The sequence below is a fragment of the Propithecus coquereli genome, unplaced genomic scaffold, assembly GCF_000956105.1.
Source record: "Propithecus coquereli isolate 6110/MARCELLA unplaced genomic scaffold, Pcoq_1.0 Scaffold59, whole genome shotgun sequence".
NCBI classification, from domain to species: domain Eukaryota; kingdom Metazoa; phylum Chordata; class Mammalia; order Primates; family Indriidae; genus Propithecus; species Propithecus coquereli.
Window position 1 is genome coordinate 2935955 of NW_012151840.1, and position 24204 is coordinate 2960158.

Below are 24204 nucleotides of genomic sequence, written 5' to 3' on the forward strand. Positions count from 1 at the left end.
TAGGTGCTGGGGGTGGAGGAGAAACAGAAAGATGACAAAGACCTGGCTCCCACACTCCGAGAGCTCACAGCCTGGTAAACAGATACTTCACTTCGATTGTCTCCCAAACAGGCCTCAATGTAGTGGGGGTGGAAGCACAGAGGAGACGGCAGCTCTGGAGGGTGGGGCCGGTCTCAAAGGTTGACTAGGAATGTGATCCCCCGAGAGAGGAAGGTCGTGCCTAGCCCAGCAAATGCGTGCAAAGGTCCAGAGAAGCCAAAGCTTAGTGCAGTTTGCAGGAGTGTGAATGAGAACTCAGTATGGCTAGAATCTACGGTGTGAGCGTGAGACAGGGGCTGGAGAGGTAGTCCGGGGTCAGATCGTGCATGTGCCTTGCTTAGTGGATCCGCCTTTATCCCAGAGGCTGCGGGGAGCTGCAGAAGGGATTTGAGGAGTGGGATGGCACGATTTGTGTCTTAAATTACTTGCTGTGGAATCTCCTTGGTATAGCAGAAGGAGCACTGGAGTGGGGGATTCTAGGGAGCTAGATTCTAGCTCTGGATTCCAGTCTGGGTCTAGCAGCTGAGTGATGTTGGCCAAGTCTAGGCCTCAGTATCCTGGCATGTCAGATGAGGGGACTCTAAGGCCTGTCCCAGCCCTGATATTCTCCATGCCCATGACTACCTTCCTCTTCGACCCCCGCACCCTCTGTTCTCTATTGGTCCATCCACCTCTGGCCACCTGACCCCTGTCTCCTGGCTGTCCCACCACAGTCAGCAGCTGGTGGCAGCTGGAGGGGAGAGGTGCGTCCTTCAGGAAGAATGTGCACTCCTGACCCGCGTAGCTCTCTCCTTTTCCAGCCCTGCACGAACACCTTCCTTCCCCCAACCCCAGCCCACCTGGCTCCCCTGGCACACGGCCCTGGGCCCAGCTGTGTCTCTTCAATGAAACAGTTCACTCCCCTGCACCTAAACCCACCTGGCCCCCAAGTGACAAGCGGCGGCTGAGTTGGGGTTGCCGCCTGGTAACCCGTGACGTCTGTGTGGAGAGATGTCAATGCATGTGGCCTTTTTCCTTTGCTCTGCCCGGCTCAGCGTGCCCTCATCTGCAGCCGTTGCCTGGGAGCCCCAGCACTGTCTCTTCCTGCCCAGGGAACCCCAGAGCCGCTTCGGTAGGAGGCCTTGAAGACAGCTGTGGGTGGAAAGACAGGTTTTCCCCAACAAGCATCATTTGTTCTGCTACCTTCCCGGCTTCTGTCCTCCCAGGCCCAGAGCTCCTCCAGGGTGAGGAACCAGGAGGAGGGGTTGGCTGGGGTTGCTGTTTTCCTAGGCCTTTGATCACAGCTGTTATAGTTAAAGGCTTAAACAATAGGTTCTAAACAAATAAATATCTGTTTAGGCAGTGGAATGAGGAAATTAAAGGTGACTCAGATATTTCCCCCCAATTCTAAGTGCTATTTACAACCCGAATGATCAGATCGGTAGTGGAGTGAATTTTCTTGACTCTCCTCTCCTTGGGAATAGGGCATGATATTGCACCCCATTCATGTATTCATCCAATATTTATTGGGCACCTACTATGTGCCAAGTCCTGCATGAGGTGATGGGGGCAGAGAGACAGATAAGACCCAGACCCTGTCATGAAGCCGCCCAGAGTCTGGGGTGACCAGACCCGTGGGACCCCTGGGGCTCCAGCGGTGCCACTCAGACCTCCACCCTTTAGCTGACAATCTTAAAGCCTGTTCCTGGGAAAACAGGAATAGTGCAGGAGGGAAGAAATTTGGGTGAGGAGAGTGAGATGAGGGCAGGGGAAAGAGGAGCCCTGGCAGAAAAGCGATGGAAGCAAACTTCCCTTGCGAGAGGCACTCCTGAAGCGCCCCAGTTCCCAGCCGAGACTCACGCCACAGTCAGCAAGAACCCACCGGAGGGCGAGTCTGGCAGTCCCCCTCAGCTCTGTCCTGGCAGGCTGGGTTGGAGATGCTCATTCCATGCTTGGTGCCTCAGTCTCCCCGTCCGTAAAATGCAGATTTGGACTAGGCGATCTCAGAGATCTGTTCAGAACCAGCATTCTGCACCTGGTGTCGGGCACGGTCGATGGGGCAGAAGCTCAGATACAGGCCATTCAAGTACCGGACATGGCATTCCTCTGGCTTCTCCCATCTCAGCACTGAGAGGCACCCGGCGGGGGCCTGCGGGAGTACCGTCATCGCCTTGCTTGTAAGAGGTGCCTTCCGGCTGCTCTTCCAGCTGAATGCTAGAAGAAGGAAGGTTCTGGGTCTTTACGTTTGCATATTTGTCTAGTGCAGAATACTTTTTTTGGAGTTTCTTAATTTTTTTTTTTCTGATTGTTGGTAAGGCCACGTGAAACACTCAAGGTAGAGGACTGCTCTGCTGGCAGACACGCATCTTCTGGTGCATTTGAATGACCCCTTGGCAGGCCTGCCTCCAGATGCCCTCAGGCACTGTCCCCTGTGCCTGGCCAGGGGGCTATGTTGTACCACTGAAGCCTGAGGGTCACACTCTAAAGAGCTCTCAGGTCACACTCATCGATCTGTAAAGAAGACTTGGAAATGTTTTGGTAACACAATGTTAGAAGGATTTGGGTTCCTAGCTTGGGTGACCTTGGGTGATTGCTTAAATACTCCAGGCCTCAGTTTTTCCATCTGTGAGATGGGAGTGGCTCTCCCTATCTCCCAGGGATCAAATAGGAAACTGTAAGAAACTGCCTTGTAAACAGGAAAGCCCTGAACTGACGTTCAGGACACAATGATTCAGTGGCAAATATATTCCGATATTCAGCCCTCTCCATGGTTACAGTCTCCTCTGTGCTGAGAAATTCAGACCACCAAGGGTTAAAGCAGGCTAGGCGCATGACTGTGATTGTCCATAATTGATGGAATAAACCTTAAAGGAGTGACATATAATTAACTGCAATTAATCCAGGCACTGTGACACCGCCTTGCTAAAAATAACGTCTACTAATAATTTCTTTGATCTAGCAAAATGATGCCTGTCCATGAGCCTGGCAAAGGGTCTGCTAATGGCAACCCTGCACCCCACCCCTCCCCCTACACAAGGTGGGGGTTGAAATTGGGCGATGTGGGGGCAGAGGGCAGAAAGGGAGCCCCAGTTCTCTCAGACCTTATGGCAGCCAATGCTACTTACATAGCGTGATCATATGATTCACTGTCTAAACTGGGACACTTTAAAGAACATTATATTAATAATTCATATTAATAATTATGCCAGGCAACGGGCATAAAATGGACTTTTCTGGGTAAGCCTAGATGTATTGTCATCCTATACAAAGACTGTTTTAAGCTCATGGGAACCCCTAACTGGTAGAACATTTTCACATTTATTCTCTTCTCTTCTCACAACAACCCTGGAAGGAAGAAAGGATTTTTACTCTCATTTAATAGCTGTTAAAGATAGTGATGGTGCCAAAAGGTCTAGCCTTTGTCCTGGCTTCCTCTGTGGCTGACCCCGAGCAGGTAGAGGACAGCTGGCTGGGACCAGGGAGTTCCGTGGCTGTGGGAACAGACGGAGCTCAGAGGGAGAGGACGAGCACATCTGGCTTCAGTGGAATGGGAACAAGCGATCACACCCGCAGAGGGCAAGGGCACAGGTCTCGGCAGGGACTTTGCACGGGTCTTCTCCACTTCTGGGCTTGGAATCAGAAGACTTGTGTCTAAGGTCTAGCTCCTCCACTTACTAGCCATGTCACCCCGGCAGGTTGTATAATCGCTCTGCGTCTCGGTTTTCTCATTGGTCAAGTGGGGGCGATTCTCTTTGGGAAGATTAAGTAAGGTCCTACATAAAAATGGATGGCTTGACACAGGGTCTGTCATGTAATAGGTACTCAGTAAGTCCTTGTAGCATTTGAATCTGGAGAGTTTCCGGAAGCGGCACCCTTGAGGGGACCGTGGGGACCCTTGGGCCTTGAAATAGTTCTAATGGAACCAGTTGGGGTGGAATGAGCTCCTGCCCTGACATGGAGTTCTCGGAGGAAGGAAGTAGATAAAATAAATGTGTGGAGGGAATGAGAGATTCCCTGGTCACCTACCGTGTGCACCGTGCTAGGCGGGGGCAGCACCCAGAGCACCTCCAGGCCTTGCCATTTGCTTGAAGCTCTGCACAGGGTGGCAGCTCACATGGGCCTGTGGCCTCTGGCCTTGCTCTGGGCTCTCACATGAGCTTGCTCGGACCTGGGCAGGTGATGTGGCTTGTGTGGTGCCCCATTGCTGGAACCGATGGCACCTCAAAGCAAGAGGTAGGCAGGTTGGCAACAGTTCGGTGCCAGAGAGCTAGTGAGAGAAAGAGAGTTCTAAAAGTACCACGTTCGGCCTATTAATAGCCTGCGTTTGGTCTCCACCACTTCTATCAACATCGTCCATCACATCCAAACAATTGAAAAGCCTGTGCCAAATGGTTGGGAAACTCATGGCTGTGCTGCGTTTCTGAAAAACAGTATTTCTGAAAAACAACTTATGCAGCACTGAAATGCCAGTAATTCCACGCCAACTGGTTATTGTTCCAGACCATTTCCCTTTATTTATGTTGAAGCTTTTGTATTTTTAAGCCAAAAGAAGATCGAGAACCTGGAGTAGGTAATTATTATTTCTCCTGATTTGCCCTTGAATGAGCCACATAAGAAATGTTCACTGTCCGAACATGAATTGAGAAGCCGAAGAGAGGTGGGGAGAGGACTAAGACGGGGCCCACCCCTTTCGGGAAGTGCTCCGCTGGTGGGTGGGTGGAATGGGCATGCGGCGAAACCCAGACCAGCCCTCGGAAGGCTGAGGGCAGTGCCAGCCCTTTCTGTTCATGGTGTGCGGCCTGGGGTGCGACAGAGGGGCTCTATGGGCCTCAATTTCCTTGTCTGTGTAATGGGGGAGTTGGACTAGGTGGCCTAGAAGGCCCCTTCCAGCTAGGTCTGAATGTTGGCGGGAGGACTTGTCGTCTCGTATTTATTGGCAAGACTGTGAGCGTGGAAGTGGAAGGAAGGTGATACTGCCCTCAGAGCGCTGGCAACTCCAGGAAGCCCGGAAACATGGCCGGGAAACATGGATGGGGCTGTTTTTTATCTGGGAAACTCCAGAACAGCCTCCAGAGATGTCTGTGGAGCCTGCAGGCGGTTGTTTTTCTCACCATATGTGATTTCTGGGTGTCTTAAAAATTTTCATTTGGCCCAAACCTTGCCAGGCTTGGGGGATGATTTTGCCCAGTGTAGGGATGGAAATCGGTTTGCCTCCCGGCACCAGGTTGGAGTGGCAGGTTTTCTCTACCAGGAATTCCCTGGTATGGTTGGAAGGGACAGGTGGGGCTGTGGTTTTGCTTCAGCCACTGCAGCAGCCTCTGGTGCACACAGAGGCACAAGCTGGAGGAGCAAAGAGGGACAGCCAGGTGGAGGTGCAAGGAGGCTGAGGACATGGGGAGGGGAGTAGTCTGCAGACCTTGCTTTGTGTCTTTAAGACCAACGCACACTCCTCTGTGGCTATTGGGTGATGCAAATGAACATTCTTATTTCAAGTTATAGCCATATGAAGGTGCATTTAGGCAGTTCCTTATAATTGGTTGACTGCAGCTCCCGCAGAGAATCTGGGAGTCTGTTGTGCATCTTGTTGGTGGATGGCTGGGGCAGGATGGGGAGAGGGAAGCCCAGGCCTGGGACAAGCCTGGCCAGGCTGGTTTAGCTCTAGCCGGAAACCCAGTCTAGCAGGGAACGCACGGCTTTCTGCAGAGCCAAGCGATTTCCTGCTGTTTTATTGGTTTGGGGGCCAGATAGGTTTTAATAAGAGAAAACAGAATTACTTCAAAGCAAGCCATCCGGAAAGCACATTTATTTGTTTCAAATATTCTAGGACATTTAAGAAAATGGGGGTTTCTGCAGTCTGGGTGAAATATGGGGGCCATGGCCTTGGTGAGCGGAGCAGTAAATATTTGCAGGGCTATACCTGGAGGGTGAATAAAGGTTAAGTGGTTCACTGTAACTCCGTACTCCCAGGCTGCCAGGATGGATTTTAGGGCTGGGACAAGAGACCTTCAGTAAGTGCCTCTCCCGAGATGGAGGTGTGGTGTCGGGGCCTTCAGAACCTGGTGCATGGTGGTAGGTGTGCATTCATCAAAGCCAGAGAAGGCCGTGGGGGCTTTTTGACACCACAAGAGTAATGTAATTGCCAACTGGCCAAGAGCACTTCCATTCCACAAGCAGAGGGGGATGAAAGGTAATCAGGAGCTGATTTTTTATTGGAGTAGGAAGCAGAGTGACTAGGTGACAGGTTTGGAGGTGACTTCCAGGATAGGGATCCAGGCTTTTGGAGAGCAGATGAATTCAGGGACTGGTGGTTATATTTTCATAAATAGAAAAACAGAGTGGGCAGGGCTGCCTGCCCCTGTGGGCACAGGCCAGGGGCCCCAACACCTGGGTTCTAAGGTTTGCTGCAATGCAGGATGCTGCATGATGGGGGCAAGCCAGCCTCCCCAGGTCAGTGTCCTCATGTAGAATGAGAGGCAGGGAACTAGCCGATCTCCAGGGCTTCTGTGCTTTTACGAGTGTGTGTTCTGGGGAGGGGCTTACTTGTCGAGGACATTGGCATAGGCACCATGATGCCAAAGTCAGAATGGGGCTTCACAGAGGCATTTGTTTGTTTAGCTTGACTGGGGACCAAGTGCTGAAGCAGATCTTTGAAACAGAGCCATTCTAAGTAGAGTCTCTTAAGGGTTGCATTGAGAATGAGTTCCCAGTGCCTGGAGATAATCAAGCAGAGATTGATGACAACATGCCAAGAATCTCAGAGCGGAGACTCATGGGCCATTGAACTAGATGGCTTTTAAGTTTCCTTCCAACTCCAAGATCCTGGAACTCCATTGCTTGTGTGTATGGCTGTCTGACAGTGTCTCAAGGCTATGATGGCAACCCAGCCTTCTGGGCTTCTTTCTTGCGCCTCAGAGCAGCAATTCTCATTCCTGGCCTGCACGTTAGAATTGCTGAGATATTTTTTAAAAAGTTAATGCCCATGGCCGGGCGCGGTGGCTCACGCCTGTAATCCTAGCACTCTGGGAGGCCGAGGCGGGTGGATCGTTTAAGCTCAGAAGTTCGAGACCAGCCTGAGCAAGACCGAGACCCCATCTCTACTAAAAAAAATAGAAAGAAATTATCTGGACAACTAAAAATATATAGAAAAAAAAATTAGCCGGGCATGGTGGCGCGTGCCTGTAGTCCCAGCTACTCGGGAGGCTGAGGCAGAAGGATTGCTTGAGCCCAGGAGTTTGAGGTTGCTATGAACTAGGCTGACACCATGGCACTCTAGCCCGGGCAACAGAGCAAAACTCTGTCTCAAAAAAAAAAACAAAAAAGCCCCTCACTGTGTGTATTTCTACCTCCCACACTTAGCACAGTGCCTGGCACATGGCAAGCATGTGATAAAAAGTTCGATTGAGTTGCATGGAATCTTTGCCAGGATTGTAAGTGGGGCAGGAAAATAAATTATGGGCAAGCATGCAGTGGAGAATTCATGATATGCCAGTTCCCCTCTGCCCGGACCCTGTAAATAAAGGAAACCATCCCCTTAATTGGAATTATGTTTGTGGCCCGAAGGGGTGACCCGTCTAACTTGATATTTTGGGAGCATGGTTTCCTAAATGACCTTTTTCTGCCTTCCTTGGGGCATCACACAGCGGGAGAGCCAGGGCCTGGGGAGGATCATTTCCTCTTAATTGGTGTCCTGGTCCTCACGCTGGCTTCACTAAACATTACCAGGCCACCCTCTGCTCAGACCTGAATGCCCTTGTTATTAACTGCATGACGTCCTTCAGACATCAGGTTCCATCTCCTTCTGGGAGTGACAAAGTGGAGGTCCAGAGAAATGCCCTGGGGCAGCCTGACTTGATGAGTGACCTCCTTCACTCTGCAAGAGATTCCTGCCTGCTCTCCCCACACCAGGCCAGGGTTTGGCGAGACTTGCAGAGACAGCACAGCCCCCCAGCCCCGACTGCAGGCCATTCACTGTCCCAGTAAGCCACCAAGGGTTAATGGTTCACAACCGGGGTCTCCTCAGGGCACAAGTGAGACAGGTGCGGGCCGGGCCTGGAAGGGCGATGTTCTGATGATCGCGCCCTGCCTGTCGTGAGATTCCCGGCAGACCTGCCCCGGTGAGGGCACGGATCTTTGAGTCAGCCGGCCTGGGTTGAACCCAGCCTCCACCGCTTCCTCGCCTGCGGACTGGGGACGAGTGACTGCGCCTCTGTGGGCCTCAGCACCCCCATCTCCAGTGTGGGGCCACAGGGCTACTCCGAGGGTCTAAGCAGGCAGTATAGTGCCCAGCCCATGACAAGTGCACAGTAAACATGAGCGGTCGTTGTGATCATCTCTCTTTAGTATCCATGAATTTGGAAATTCAGGATGGAAGTGTCTACCTGTTTTGACATGTCTCGAAATTTCACTCCATTCAAATATTCAACACTCAGTTAATATTTATTGACCTACTAGGTGCTGAACGGTGTTCTAGGCACAGGATGCAGGGGTGAACAAGTGAAACTTAAAAACCCTGCCTGCTGGGGCTTATGTTCTGGTAGGGGTGAGTGACAGCAAACAACATCCATGGGTAGAGAGGTCAGATGGTGAAAGGTGCTTGGTCACCAGCTGGGCAGTGCCAACAGGGGACACATGGCATGCTCAGGGTGTGGGTGTGGGGTCCCTGGCGGGCTAGTGGGGTTCTTGGTGCTGAGGTTACCTGTAGTATTGAGGCAAGTAACAGCTCCCAGCTTCAAGGGTGGCTTTATGGAAGCCGTTCAGGGGAAGGCACAGGAGGACTGAGGATGTGGTTCCAAGAAGCCATCTGCTTCTGGGTCTAGGTCAGATCCCCCTCCCGATACTGGTCAGCTGGCTCATAATGACGCTGCTTCTGGTCTGGGACTGGGAGGAGAGAGTGTATGATTTAGCCTCAGCTCTCCGCCCTCGGGGAATACACTTCAAGCATGCCCCAGCGTGCGGCTGAGAGGTGAGCCCAGAATTGAAGCTCTCGTAAGAAGCTGATTGGGGTGCAGACAGGGTGGCCGTGAGGTTTAGCCCTGTCTCCACCCATGCGACCTGTGGCAAAGGCACCGTTACCCACACGGTGGGCACGGGCACGTGGGAAAGGTGCCTGAAGCTTGGCCTCTCACGTCCAGGCCTGGCACTCGGCTGTATGAGCCCTGGTCATTCGAGCCCAAAGGAGCCACTTGCAGGTCGGCTCTCTCAGCCTGGGCTGCCCGCCCATTTCCGACTGGCCCAGCCCTGTGCGTCCTCCAGAGCCCCTTTCCCTGCCCTGCTGTCAGCTTGTCTCTTCTTGACCTTGCACCGTGGGCAGGACCGAGGGGTCAGGGTGGGTGCCCAGCAGGGGAGGATGGGTCGTAAAGGTGAGGAGTGATGATGGTGCAGAGGGCAGCCCCTAGGATGAGCTCCTGGGAGCTCCTGGGGGGATTCAGGTACAGCAGGTTGGGGTTGAAGGGTGTGGGGGCTCCTTGGAGTTTTGCAAGCGCCCAGCGCAGGGCCCGGGCATGGTAGGAGCTCTGTAAATGCACGCGTGAATGGATGAGTGAGTGAATGCTTGGGCCACCGCAGACTGCCAAAAGTGTCTTTCTCTCTCTTTTTTTAATTAAAATACATTTCAGTTTAAAAAATTTACTTTTTTTTAATGTAGGGCCAGACACTTGGTGGCTCAGACCCCAGCATGCTGCTGGGGCAGGTGTTAAGGGAAAAGTGTCTTTCTGAAATCCCTGGGAGGTATCTTTGTAAATTGTCGCAACCATAAATTGCTGATATTGGAGGTGCAATCAGCAGCCCCAGACTGAGCAGCTAAGTTAGTTTACCTGCACGGATGTCTGTGTAGCAAGAGAAAGGATATTTGCCTACAAGAGAATGTCAACTTTTCTTTGTGTGAAAATAATGAGTTTTTTCACGTGCATTATCTCGTCTTATCCCCTAACACTTGTGAGCACAGTGAACATAGTCCTTGTTTGCAGAAAAGGAACCAGAGGCCCAGAGATGTCAAGAGACTCATCCAGTATCACACAGCTAGTAAGTGGCAAAGAAATGACTTGAATTCTGGCCTTTTGTTTCCAATCCCGTGTTACTTAGAAAGAGACAATAAAATCTTCCTAGTGAGTCCCCCCAGCTAAAAGTAAGAGCCTTGCCTTGTACTGTTTGAGGAGAGGGTGGTGTGAGTGGGTTTTGTGGCTGACCGTTTCACACCCACCATTTCAGTGTGTATAGAAATGCCTGGGAAAAGAAAATTGCTAAAATTAAAAAAAAAAAAAGGAACGTGTATTTGGAGTGTCCCCATGACTTGAGTGTACGTCATGGTGTGTGTGCCCAGGGCCTTGGCCATCAGGCTTTGCTGAACTCCAGGGACCGTTCAGTGCAGGACTCTCGTTTTACCAGGGGACTAAGGCTTAGGAGAGTGTGGCGACTTGCCCAAGCCAGGCGCTCAGCACGGGGAGGCCGAGACCCTCTGCACGCTCTGATCCAAGCCCAGGGCCTCTCCTCCAGAGCTCTCTTGGCTATGAAGCATCAGAGACCTGGTACTTCCTCCTTCTCAGAGCCCCCAGAGTCCCCCCATCCCACTGTGACAGCATCGCCTGCTTTTCCCGTTCTCACGTTGGGCAGTCCGAGGGTGCAGAGGGTCTGAGTGACTCCATTCTGGACCGTGAGTGACCAAAATACGACCTGGTGGCTGACTTCTGGTAGGTGCCAGGCTGAGAGGCCCCTCTGAGGATGCTGGGAGGGCAAATGACTGTCATTTAACTGGGCAGCTCCACCTGGGAGGAGGAGTCTGCATTAAGATATGGGCGGGGGAGAGATAAGAAGAAAAGAGCCCCAGGAAAGGGCAGGGTGAGAGCAGAGGAAGGAATAAGGCCACTGGGGCCTGGCGCTGATGTGGAAGGAGGAGCCCAGGGTCTCCCTGGAGAACAGCAACGAGGAATGTGGTCTTCCCTGCCAGTGGAGGAGAGGCTGGTTTAATTTGCATAGCGTTAATTAGCAAGAGTGTCTAATTAGGACAACCATTACAGAGCCACAGTCATAAACTGGTGCTGAATATCAATCAATTTTGGAGCCTCGCCATGAAATTGAAGGAAAAGTTGACCTTATTAAACAAAAAAGATTTCTAAATCAATTATTTCCCCAACTGAATGCACAAAACGTAGTGATGTCAGAGACACACATCAGACCTTAATTCAATAAATACAGACTCTAGATGTTATCCCCTCTTTCCCTCTGGGGGTTCCAGCCAGTGACACAAATCATGAATGGACCACATATGCATATAAACACACACACACACACACACACACATACACTCTCTCTGGGGGTATCGGCTTGGTTGGGGAAGGAGCTTGCACACCTTTCCTCAGCTAAGCTAATATTTCACTTCAGTTCAGTGCCCCTCCAGGACTCTGCCTGTAAGCATAGCTCTCTGTATTTTGCAGTGTTCCAAACAATAAAACACATTTAGAACTTTAAAGTCTCTGGGAAGATCTACCGTCATCATTACAATTCTGGCCTGTCTCTGGAAGCTACAAGGCAGGCCAGGAGAGCAATTTATATGGCTGGCTCAGAAGCCAGGGAACACACTTCATTACCCTCTGCACAGCCTCGGGAGAGGAAGGGCTGGAGCAGCTCTGAGAAGCTTCCCTGCAGAAATCGGAGGGCCAGCAAGTCACGACTGTAGGAGCAGGTGGGGCGTTGGGGCCCCAGCTGGGCACGGGACCTGGAGGCAGTCGGGTCCGGGTGCAAAACCTGGCTTCGGCAAATCCTGGCTTTGCCATTTGCTGGCCATGCCCTTTGGACAAGTTACCTAACTTCTCAAAGCCTTAGTTTCCTCCTCCGTAAAAGTGGGTTCATGATGGCCCCCTTGCACGGTAGGCCTGTGTAGTAGTGCTTTATTACAGATTCTTGTCACCAGTGAGAAATCACAGATCTGTGAAGGGTGGCTTCTGGCCCAGAGCAGTGCAGGGACCGCATGGATGGAGGCAGCTCTCAGGAATTCAGTTCAACCTTCTCCCCTGCTAGGAATCTCCTCTGCAGCACCCCTGATAGGTGCAGCCAGACTCTGCTAGGATGACAGGAACTCATTATCCCATGTGGGAGCCTGGGTCACTTTAAAGGCAGGGGAAAGCCTGGAATATAGACAAGTCTGGCATGAGCAACTGCGTGAACCCGGAAAAGTCAATTCACCCGTCCAATCCTCAGTTATTTCATCAGTAAAAGGGAGACATTATGACCCTCGCGCAGGGTGGGGATTGGAGGTAAAGTGTGCAGAAGACCTGTTCTGTGAGCTGGTGCATAATCGGGACTCCGTAAATGTTAGGTGAAAAGAAAAGTAGTATTATTAAGCAGTTTCAAGAAGCACTTGGTAAGCACTTGTACTCAGCATCTAATGGGTTGCGGAGCTAATACAGCGTGATGTATCATGCTGTGGACTCCGTAGACTGAGAGTCAGGTGAAGTGACAGAGTCGTCCGAGGTGGGTCACCCAGCCCCAGGGTTACACGGGGCCCCAGTCTCCCCTGGGCAGGAGCATGTGATCTTGTGCTGTGATCTGGGTACCATGGCACTTTATAGTATGAGACTAGGCAATGGGCACTGAGTAAAGGAGATGGTCCCTGGAAGGCTGGAGCCTCACGTCCTTATCCCCATCGAGGGGTGGGCTGGAGGCACGTGTGTTTCCCACGGCCACCAAAGCAAGGCACTCGCCACGTCACAAATAAACATGACTCACCCCATCCACATGGCTGCCTCTTTCTAGCAGTCCAGGGCTCAGATTGAAAACAAAAAAACCAAAAAAATTTTTCAATAAAAACTACTATATTCTTATTGTAGAAATTTTGAAGAGAAAAAAAAAAAAAACGACAGTAAGAAAAACACCCAAGTCCTTCAGGATATTTGATATATTTTCACAGTCTTTTTCTACGTTAAAAAAAGTAAAAAATAAATAATTGGAAACATACTACATATATAGTTTTGGGGTCTGAATTTTTCACTTAATATCATATCATCAACCTTTTTCGTGTCTTCAAATATTCTCTACAAGAGTGTTTTTTTAGTGGCTGTGTAGTGTTCTATCACTGGCTGGTCTCAAATTTACTTAATCACTTGAATATTTGGGGGCATTGAGGAATAAATGGCTTTAAAAAATGACTCTTGTCAAATGAGATGGAATTCCCAAGCATTCCTGTGTGTTAAGGATTATTATTCTGGTGTTGAAAAGCTCTGAGTCCCAGGGGAGCAGGGTAGACCAGTTGACCACAGGACTCCCTCCAGCTCCACGGGTCCCGTTTTGGCCCTTGGATGGGAGTGAGTGCGGGCACTGCGGGTGTGGCAGGTCCCCTGTGTAGTGTATGGCAGCCTATCTTGCTGCCATCACCCCAAGAACAATATCCATTTCAAGCTTCATGGGCATTCAGGAGGCAAAGAAAAGATGAAAATTCAACACTTTAACAAACAGAAAACATTTCTAGTCCAGCCAGACTCCTTCAACACGTTTCCCAGTTGTTAGAAATGGTTGGTGGTTTACTTTTTTATTGATGTGCGACGATGGCGAATTGCAAGGACATCTGCAAAGTATCGAGAGTCCCCGTTGCTCCAGCGCACGGCTGGGTCCCCCATGGGGCTGGAGCTGGCTAAGGAGGTTGCACTGGCCAAACCAGGAAGCAGGTGGGACTTGCCCATTAATGTAAAGACTTTGAGTTTTAGGACAAAAGGAAGAGGCTCAAAGGAGAAGAGATGGCATCTGGCCCCTTCCCCTTCCCCTCTTCCTGTAAAAATGATGGAAATAGGCTTGGATTCTGGTTTCAATTTCTGCCAAAAGAAATAAATCAGAGGTTGAAATGTGCAGCTGGTCCCAAATCCTTCCTAGGGGAGGCGTGATGCTCCCCAGATGCTTTCAGACCCCTTTGAAAGGGAAGTTATGGTTATTTCTGTCTGAAAAGCTTTGTGAGCTATCCCCAGTTCATTCCTACAGGGGGTTTGTCTTATCCTAAAACAGTCTGAGCACTCTGAACTCACTGCTTACTCTTTTCAGCCCATCTAGGTCTTGCGATTGGGGCGTTCCAGGCATCCAGCAGTGCTTTTAAAGATTGAAATCTTCCTGAGGGCCAGAACTCTGTCTTTGTGCTCACATTGGATGAGAACAGCATCAGCCCCCCTTAGACACCCCCATACACGTGTGCTGAGTAAGTGAACACATAAGAGGCTAAAGGAAGACTGGCTTATGTTTAGACCATCTTGTGGATAGGGCAGAATGGAGACCTTTTCCCATAGCTGGACAACCCCACACAGTGTAGAAAGTCGCAGTTCGTGTATAAGCCAGACTGAAAGCTTCTGGAAGGCAGGGGGCCTTGCTGTATCTCCTACAGCATCTAGCACATTGTTGGATATCCAGTAGGTGCTCAACAAATGAGAAGTGGTTGAAATTATTGTGAAAGAGTGAATGAATGAATGAACTTCATTAGTTCTCCTTTATATCCCCAGTACCTGGCACAAAGTAGGTCTCAATAACTGTATCAAAGAAATGAATGGTGAGATTGATAGACACCAGGGAGAGCTCTCATTCTGTCTCCACCCAGAGAGGGTGGCTGAGGCTCAGACTTGCGCATCTGGAAGTCCTGGGTTCAAGTTCCAAGCCCTCCTCTTACTCTCGTGGTCGCCATATTGGACACCACCACCTTACTCTGTGATCTCAGCTACCTCTCGTGTCCACCTCTGAAAGCTTTTTCTGGCCTGCCTGGAGTGACATCTTCCTCCCTTGAGCTCCCCTAACTCTCCTGTAGATTTCACTTGGCAATTAATCATATCCTATCCTCCATTGTTGCTTTAAGATCTCATTGAAGTCTATTTAAATGGACATTTCCCACATTTCTACCCTGTTTCCCATTGGAGAGTGAGCCCATTGGAGAGAGGGCTTGTGGGCAGTGCTCTGGGCTGGGAGTCAGAGCCCTTGGCTTTGAACTCTGGCACAAGCCATTCACCCCACTGGGCCTCCACCTGTAAATGTCTGTAAGGTTGGGATAAAGGCCAAGGGCTGTTACGAGGATGGATGAGAACAAATATGCTAAGCCACCTTGTATTAATAAACTATAAGGTGCTTACAGAAATCAGGCATCATTCTGACTACCAGCTCCTTGAGGACAGGGCCGTTTCTCATGTGGTGTGCGCCTCTTGGGACCAAGCACGGGGCGGCCACATGGTAAGTGCTTGGAAATGCTTCCTAGATCTCATCTGCTGCCTGTGCTCAGGGCTGTGTTACTGTCCTCCTTTGGGACTGGGAGCTGTCTTACTCCGGGCTTCCAGAGGCCCAGGAGGGCACGTTCCAACCCAGATGCCCTGATCTGCAGAGAAGGCAGCGTAAATGATAATAGTAGGTTACACTCACCTAGCCAGGCACTATTCTAGGCACTTTACATACACCGACTTCTTTATTTTCACAACAACCATGAGGTAGGTACTGATATTATCCCTGTCTGACACATGAGGCACACAAGTGCGGAGAGGTGGAGCGAGCAGCCCAAGGTCACGTAGCTCTAAGCAGCTGTGTCAGGGTTTGAACCCGTGGTCTGGCCCCAGAGGTCCCACTCCTAACCACATGCTACAGGTCTGTCTCTAAGTGCCCCGGGGCTGGAAGGCTGCAGTGAAGGTCATGGGGCCCACCTGACCCCCCAGCCCTAGTAGGAGGGACCCTGAGGTCCCTTCTCCTGCCTGGGACATCTCTCTGCTCCTGTGCCCTCTCCCTTCTCTCCCCAGTAGCTGCTCTGCGGCCTTTGCCTCCCTCCCCTGCCCTCGGCCTAAGCCAGGCAGTGAGAGCGGCTGCCAGGACATTCTAATTCATTCCTGAAAGAATTCTACCCCAGAAATCCTCTGGTTCAGGTTTGTTAAGAGAAAACAGAGGCCAAGCTGGCATAATATTGATGCCCAGACCCTATGATAGCAGCACAAAAAAGAATTATGTTCACATGACTTATGAGCGTGGAAGCAAAAATTCTGAATAACACATCAGCACGCTGCATCTCGCCATGTATAACAAACACAATACATCATGCCCAAGTAGGGTTCATCCCAGGAATGCGAATGTGATTGAGCACTGGAAAGCAGGCCCAGGGACAGCTGCTGGGACAGGGCCGGCCCAGGCCCGGACCGAGGCTCTTCTGTGGCTCGGGCTGACTTTGTGCTATAGCCTGCTCCCAGGAGGGGCTGGTGACGGTCGCTCCTTTGTCTCCAGTCCTCCCCCTGGACACAGTCTCAGCGTAAAGTGAGACGCTCCTTTTCTGGCCCTAATTCTCTCTTTCCGTTTTTCCTGCAGGATTCCATGTTTTCGTTGGCCCTGAAATGCCTTATCAGTCTGTCCACCCTCATCCTTTTGGGTCTGATCATCGCCTACCACACACGTGAAGTCCAGGTAGGTCCCCCCACCCTCACCCCCATGCAGTGGCCGAGCCCATCCCCACCCTAAAAACCTGCCCCCAAGCAGTTTCCCCGGGTGATTTTATAAGATGGTGTCCAAGATGGTGGCTCTTCTCTTCCGGTTTGGACCCTGATGGGAGACAGAGTTGTGAAGCTGCTCTGTGGCTTTAGAACAACTGCGACATTATCTTCATTTGGGGATCCCGGAGGCAAATACATGGCTTCATGACTCGTGTGGCCGTCTTGTTCAGGACCCTCAGTTAGCACCACGGCACTGTGAGAGCCTTGATGAGATGCTTTGCTTCTTCTGTCTCTTGGTGGGTCCTCTCCGGACTTGAGCTGCTGAATCAATCGCCTCCAGGAGGCAGACCTGCTTCGTGCCTTCCCCTACACGCACACACTTGCACACACATGCACACACGTACACATGCACACACGTGCACACACGCACACACACTCTGCACCAAACGCCACCAGGGAGTCTGTATTTCTGAATGGTATAGGCTTTACCCCTGCTGGATGCCAGGCTGGGAGGTGTCATTTTCTAGATAGAATAGAAATCTGATGTGGCTGAGGAGGCCTCTGTTTCTTGCTGCCGAGGAGTGACTTGGCACCCAGAAAAACATTGGCCAGGCCTCTGGGGTACATTTCCAGTTTGGCTGACGTGGGGAGGACGGTTCACCCTGGGCCAGGAGGGTCAGGCAGGAGTGAACAGATCTGAGGCATCTTCTCGTGACAGTGAGCCTCCTGTCTCCCAGCCTTCAGGCTGACCTGCTCCAATGTGGACCTGGGTAATTCTGAAATATCCAGATGTTTTTTCTCATGTGCATGTGAATCTGGAAACCATCCCAGTCCTTTGGCCGGAGGAGCATAGATAGATTCACATCTGGGCAGCAGGCAAGAGATTGACGAAGACCAGAGCTCAGAGTCAGAAAATCTGGGGTCGAGTCTTGGCCATGACCTTTTCTCTTGTGTGTCTTTGGCCAGCCATGTGACCGTTCTGGGTCTCGGTCTCCTCATCTGGAACACGGGGGCTTTATTCCAACTTTGCTGGGCTGTTGTGAGGATGGAATGAGGGGTGTGTGGGAGAGTGCCCCGTGGAACACTGTCCAACAGCACTGTTCAAATCTAGTCCTTTCTGTTTCTCAGCGTTTTCAGGGTGGAGCGGTGGCACAGATGTGGGTGTGACACCTCCTCCTCCTAGAAAGTGACTCTGCTTTCCAGCCGAGGGTCAGGGACCACTGTGGCTGGCCGGGATGCAGAAGCCGTGGCTCTGGGCCACCTTGGCAAGGCTCTGGTCTGTTGGTGACCAGAGGACGCTCGACTAGATGCTGGGACTCTCCAGCCTCTGGAGGGCTGCAGGTGCTTGCTCAGCGGCTGTGCTCTGAGGGCCTAGTGTCCCAGACGCCGCCAGCAGCTTCCTTCATGGTGTCTGAACTGGATGGAGGTGGTGGACTGTAACCCAGACCACTCTCCAGTCACTCCCAGAAAGGAGCCAGGGGTACAGGCAGGGAGGAACCAAGATGGGACAGGAGTTGACAGTCTGGGCTCCAGGCCAGGTTCCAGTCCACCCAAACCAGCCGTGGGACCCCTGGGAGTCCCCATGTCCTCATCTGTAGGGAGCCCGTATTACTACTATGTGTCACCCTGACCTGTGCAGGAAGGTGTCCACAGGCGAAAGGGAAAAGGCGGAACCACGAACTCAGTTTTGACCAGGCTGGAGGAAGGGGAAGAAGAGGGGCTGTTTTCGACCCCGGCCCCGCACTGCGGTTCTGCTCAGCCCAACTGCTCCAGGCATTGGGATGCGTGGGGCCAGGTGTCCCTCCCTCTGATTCTCCTGAGGTCCTCGTTCCCAGTCCCAAGCCTGCAGCCCTAGCTCTCAGGCCTGATATGGCCCAGTGTATCCTCAGTTCTGGCCTGGTGGCAGGGTCACGTTGCTGCAGGCCAGCACCTCGCTGGGCACCCTTTGTCCCAGGCTCAGCTCATGGCCAGTGTCTGTTTCAGCCCTAGTCATGGGTAGGGGATGATGCTATTTGGGCCACTTATCTTTGCCTGACACTCACAAGTTGGAGAAATAAAGTGAAATCGGTGGCATTGAATCCTGACTCAGACACTTCAGCCTGAATGACCTGGGGCCAGTAACAACTTCTCTGGGCCTCAGCTTCCCCATCTGAAGTATGGAAGTCATATCATCCACTTTGCTGCACTCTTATGGAGGTGGGGAACAGTAGGCAGAGTGGGCTTTTATGGAACGGAAACTCTGGTCCCTTTCCTGTGACCTCTGCCCCACTGTTTCTAGCTGGGCCTTGTCATTTACCAGCTGGGTCTGCCAGATGGTCGCTGTCACACCTGCCCAGTGCCAGCAGGTGGCTGGGCCTCCTCCCTGCTGGTCCGGCCCTGCCTGTGCTCTCAGCTCCCATCACCTAGCCCGTTCCCACCCGCACCCACCGTCACGTCACGTGGGGACGCCATCAGCATCTGGTTCCCTTTGTACTTCCTACCTTTCCAGTGGAATTCTTTCTGCGCATGGCTGGACCTTCTCTCGCCACAGGGAAATGGGAATAGCGTGGGACCAGATAGTCAGCAGAAGAGAGGACCTGCTTCTCCAGGGAGCCCTTGAGTGTACCTCACCTGGCCACATTGTAGTTTTCCATTCAGCGTCTTTCTCCTTCCCATCAGGATAATTATCTTTGCATTTCCAGGGACTCGCCATGTCTGACAAAGAGCAGGTGTTTGCAGGTTTTTGAATGAGAGGTGCTGGATTCAGGATAACTGGTTTCCAAAGCTGTTATACCATCACTTAGCTTTGTGGTCTTGGGCCTCAGTTTCCTCATCTGTCAATTCTCTGGTTTAGGTCTGGCTACTCAGCCAGCCGGGGACCTGCTTCCTGAGAGCGGGGGACGGAGTTATCCCAAGTGTGCCTGCGGGGTCATCCAGAGGGGAGCACTTGGCAGACACCTCCTGTGGGGAAGGCCAGCTGCTGCTCGTCTGGGAGAAGAGGCGGGGGCAGGGTGTGGCTGCTGGGTGTCCTCTGGGGGTGATGTCAGAGCCTTTTGTATGAATATGCTCACCACTTCCCTCATCCACAGCAGTTGCTGGGCTCGTGGCTAAATTCTAGCAAGGGACCAGATGACCCTGTCCCCACCTCCCCTAACCCTGCCCCAGAAGTTCACACCCAGGCCCTGGCCCAGCACACACATGAGGCTGGCGGATAGCTTCTAGAACAGTATTCCTATTTGTTAGCCTAGATGGCCTGTGTTTTCGAGGAAGAAGATTTCCGAAACATCGTTAGATAACTCTCAACCAAGCTCTGGTTTAAAGTCTTGGAGCCTCAAGGTTGGAAGTTTCTTGGAGGTGACTTGGTCTGTTCCCCTAATGTCTTAGACCATTTTCTTCTGCTGTAACAAAATACCTGAGACTAGGTAACTTAAAAAGAACAGAAATGTATCTCTCACGGTTCTGGAGGCTGGGAAGTCCAAGATCAAGGTGCCGGCAGATTCAGTTGTCTGGTGAGGGCTGCTCTCTGCTTCCAAGATAGTGCCCCACTGCTGCATCCTCCGGAGGGGAGGAACACTGTGTCCTCACATGGCAGAGGACAGAAGGCCACCAGACCGGATGCCACGTGGAGCCTCTTTTATAAGGGCTTCAATCGCATTCACAAGGGAGGAGCCCTTGTGGCCTCATCACCTCTTCAAGGCGCCACCTCTTAATACTGTCACATTGGCAATACCTGAATTTTGGAGGGGACATATTTCAAACCATAGCACCCGCCAAGTGCAGGGACCCCCGCTGGCCTCTGCGTGTGCTGCCGTGAAGGGGAGGCTCCCCTGCCAACAGGCGGCATGATTCTTTAGAAAGTTCATCCTTCTGCTGAAAGGAGACAGCCTCCCTGGAACTTGCCCGCAGCCCTGGTTCTGCCTCTGGAGCAGGGAAAAGAAGCCCCCTGTGTTTCCCACGTGGTAGCCTTTGCTGCTTGAAGATGGCCCCCGTCTTTTCTCAGTCACCTCTTCGCTCAGCATTTTGGAGCGTGGAGCTTTCAAAGACTCAGGCATCTCTTATTTTCAGGCAGGTGGGTCCTGGAAAGAAATGAAAACACAAAAACAATGTATTTTTTTAAAAAACTTTTTTTGTAGAGATGGGGTCTTGCTATGTTGCCCAGGCTGTTCTCAAACTCCTGGCCTCAAGGGATCCTCTCACTTCAGCCTCCCAAGGTGCTGGGATTACAGGTGTGAGGCACCGTGCCCAGCTACATTTTGTTTATTTACCAAAACTTTGGCTGAAAACCATGCTCTCCCTTGGACAGTCCATTCACTCCCGTGGTTTGGCTGTCACCAACAGCTCCCACAACAGCAGTGCCAGCCTCCTCTCCCCAGGCTGCAGACTCACATTGTAGATGGCATCAGCATGTCCCTGGCTCCACATGTAAAACACTGAACTCTTCATTGCTGCCCCAGTGCCCTCCTGTCCCCTCTCTTGATTACCCACAGGGCTCAGTTATTCACTCAACATCTATTTGATGAGGCTCTTCTCTGTGCAGAACCTGGGACAAGAGCCCAGTTCTCTAGACTAGAAACCCTGAGTTCACCATTGCTTCTCCAAGGGGTCACCAACCTGGAGTGAATCTATGGCTTTAATTAATGTCTCTGGTGCCATCCCGGAAGGCAGGATTAGCAGATGGCTGAGAACACAGACTTTAGAGCTGCCCAGCTTGGGTTCAGACCATGCTCTTTGTCACATTTTGGTGTGTACGGTGGCCTTTAGCAAGTTACTTGATCCCTCTTAGTCTATTTCCTTTCTGTAAAGCAGAACTAATAATAATAGTACCTACCACACAGGGTTGTCTGCAGATTAAATTAGATAATAGATGCAAAATGCCTTAGCTTAGATGAGGATGTGTTTGCCGGGCGGACAGAGTGGAACGGCTATCCCAGGCACAGGTCTCAAAGTAAACAGAGGCCCTGGATGGGAAACTGCAGAGTGCATTCAGAGTGCCTCAAGGACAAGGTCCTGGGTCACTCACTGCGGAGGGCAGGCAGGACTAGCAGGGACTTGTCTGCCTTGCTGAAGGGAATGTCCGGTAGGCAGCAGCAGAAACCATGAGAGCGTTTCAAGCTGGGGAGAGAGTTGATCGGATTTGCATTTTAGACAGGGCTCTCCACTGCAGCATGCAAATGTAGGACAGGGCAATTTCCAAGGCAAGAGGCCAGTGAGATGTTACGTCCACGGCCCAGGGGAGGGATGGCGATGTCCAGAACCAGGCCAAGAGCAAGAGCGGGGACAGGAGGAGGAACTGTACCTGCGAGATGTCGAGCAAGTGGAATTGACGAGACCCGGTCACCAGTTGGGATGGAGGTGCCGTCTGCAGGGAGAGGAAGGAGTCCACCAACTGTTGGGAAACTCAGGGGCTGGGAGTGCCATTCATTAAGATGGAGACCACAGAAGGAGGTCAGGGTAGGGAATGGTAGTCAGTTCAGACATGTCGAGTTTGATGTTCTGGGGAGGCACCAAGCTGCCCCCAGGACATCGATGGAAGCTACCTACGCATACAGAGGCCAGGGATGGATGAGCAGCGGGTAGTGAGGTGAGAGGAGGGCACAGGACAGGTCCCTGCAGGGACATGAACAGGAGAGAAGTGGGTGGAGGGAGAGAAGCCCACAAAAAGGACTGAGAAGAAACAGGGAGGTCAGGGGAGGTCAGAGGAGGCCCAGCAGGAGGAGAGAGGGAGTGGTAAGCTATGTCACAAGGAGCTCACGGAGTTGGGGACCATACTTGTCCTGTGCTTTGGGCCCTGAGGAGGTCATTGTGCCCATTGTCAGGGCAGCTGTTGGGCGAGGCAGTGGGACAGTGAATATGGGCCACTCTTGTGAGAAGTCTGGCTGTGGATGGAGGAAAACCAGAGGAGCTGGAGGGGACACAGCGCTGAGGGAGGGATGTCTCATCAGTTTTTGCAGATCGGAGAGCCCACACATGTCTGTTGGCTATCAGAAAGGAGCCAGGTGAGAGCGAGAGGAAGTACCCGGGGGCCCAGTTTCTGGTGCAGTGGCATACACAGGGAGGGACACAGGGAGAGCCCAGGGAGGAAGTGCCTGGCTCAGAGCTGGGGACAGAACGGGGTGGGTGCTGGGGTGCAGACAGGCCCACATCCAGAGACGGAGCAGCACCTGGTGTCCTTAATGAAGCTGCAGGGGTGGGAGGTGTGGGTCGCAACACCCAGGCCAGTGCCTGTCACGTAGCAGCTGCTCAGTTAATGTTTGTTCAGTTAAATTGGGGGAACTCCTGTGAGCCCGGGATAGGACACAGGGCAGTAGCAGAGTTCGCATAATCCAGTGCCTGGATGGCAACTTCAGACATGATTGACTTCAGTCTGTGGTCACCAGCCATAGTCAAAGTAAGAGGCATCCGTCAGGTCAGGGGGGTGGGACGTTCACACTTGTTTGGGGGTGTTGATACCCTCAAGATCTAATGTTGGCCTCAGGGCCTTCCACTCTTCTTCGAATGTGACAGAAACAGAGATAGTGACAATATATGGGCCTTCAACCTCACGCATGTGAAACACAAGGGACCGAAAAAAGGGGAGACTTTTAATTTATTAGGTATATGAAAGTGGATATTTTTATTAAATACCAATAAAGTTCTCAGCAGACAGGGAAATTACTTCAAATTATAGGACATAAATTATATTCAGGAGACAGCTCACATTATAAAAAGCTTCACCCGCTGTGGCATGATTGTCCCATAGATTGGAGTGTCCTCCTGGGTGTGCGTGATATGCCGTCGCAGGGATACCAGTATCTGTGATGCAGGAGGTGTCACTGGTGCAGGTGATTTGGGTCCCACTGTTAAATGCATTAGTGGCGTCCTCCCATCGGGCCACGGGCAGGACAGCTCAGGCCAAGTCTCTGTGCCCTCACCCACCCTTCTCCCTGTAAAGGAAGAGGGCTCAAGCCACATCCTGAACTAACCTGTAAGGTGCCCTGGCACTGAGGGACACGGGGATAATGGCAGAACTGTGTACCAGTCTCTCTAAATTTGCTAATCCTCATACAATTTATAAAAATGGTGAGCCCATTCATTTGTGTATTTATTCAACAAACACGTAATGTATCGCAGGACGACTTCGTGCCCCAGGCATTGAGAATCCCGAGTTAATTCAGACCCAGTTCCTGCCTCTGGAACCTGTTTGTCCTAGACCTTGATCTACTTGATCCACCTTGATCGCATGAGGCGGGCGTGAACACGAGTGGCCACATAGGAGGGGCGTGCATTTCTCCTGAGAGGTGGGGCCCGTTTTCCAGGGGGATGAGGCTGAGCCCTGTATTACCAGGAGCAGAGACCTGTATGTTCCAGGACAGTGGGGGGAGAAGAGAAGGACGTTGTGTCTGTCCTCCGAGGGGAGAGGGAAGCTGCCCAAACGCCGTGGAGCTGGGGTCCCCACCCTTCTTGCAGACACTTGGTAGACAGTTCCTAAGGGTGTCGCAGACTGGTTGGCTGATGGATTTGAATTGCCTTCATTGAACCCCTGAGAGCTTGAGACGCCCAAACAGACTCAGTCCGAGGACATCAGCTCCTTAACTCAGGCGTGATGAGCAGACAGGGGACGGGAGCTCAGGGGGTTCCAGGGCTGAAGGAGTGTTGGGTTCTGCAAGAGAACTGCCTACAGTGGCTGCCTCTGTGAGGTTTACATCCATCTCCTGCCCACTTGCATGAACGCTCCCTTAACCGATCACGGCACACACGGGAAATTGAAAACGGGGGGGAGTGTGTTCTGGTCCGGCAGCTGGTGACGGCG

General features: G+C 51.9%; 1 protein-coding gene across 2 annotated transcripts in view; it reads left to right on the forward strand.

Moving 5' to 3' along the window:
* The window catches only part of KCNN3 (potassium channel, calcium activated intermediate/small conductance subfamily N alpha, member 3), a 155735-nt gene that overhangs the window by 27982 nt on the left and 103549 nt on the right, over positions 1-24204 (forward strand). For both annotated transcript variants that reach the window (XM_012658559.1, XM_012658558.1), the window contains exon 2: positions 16315-16410. In XM_012658559.1, the coding sequence (XP_012514013.1) occupies positions 16315-16410 (96 nt within the window). The remainder of the gene's footprint in view (positions 1-16314; positions 16411-24204) is intronic.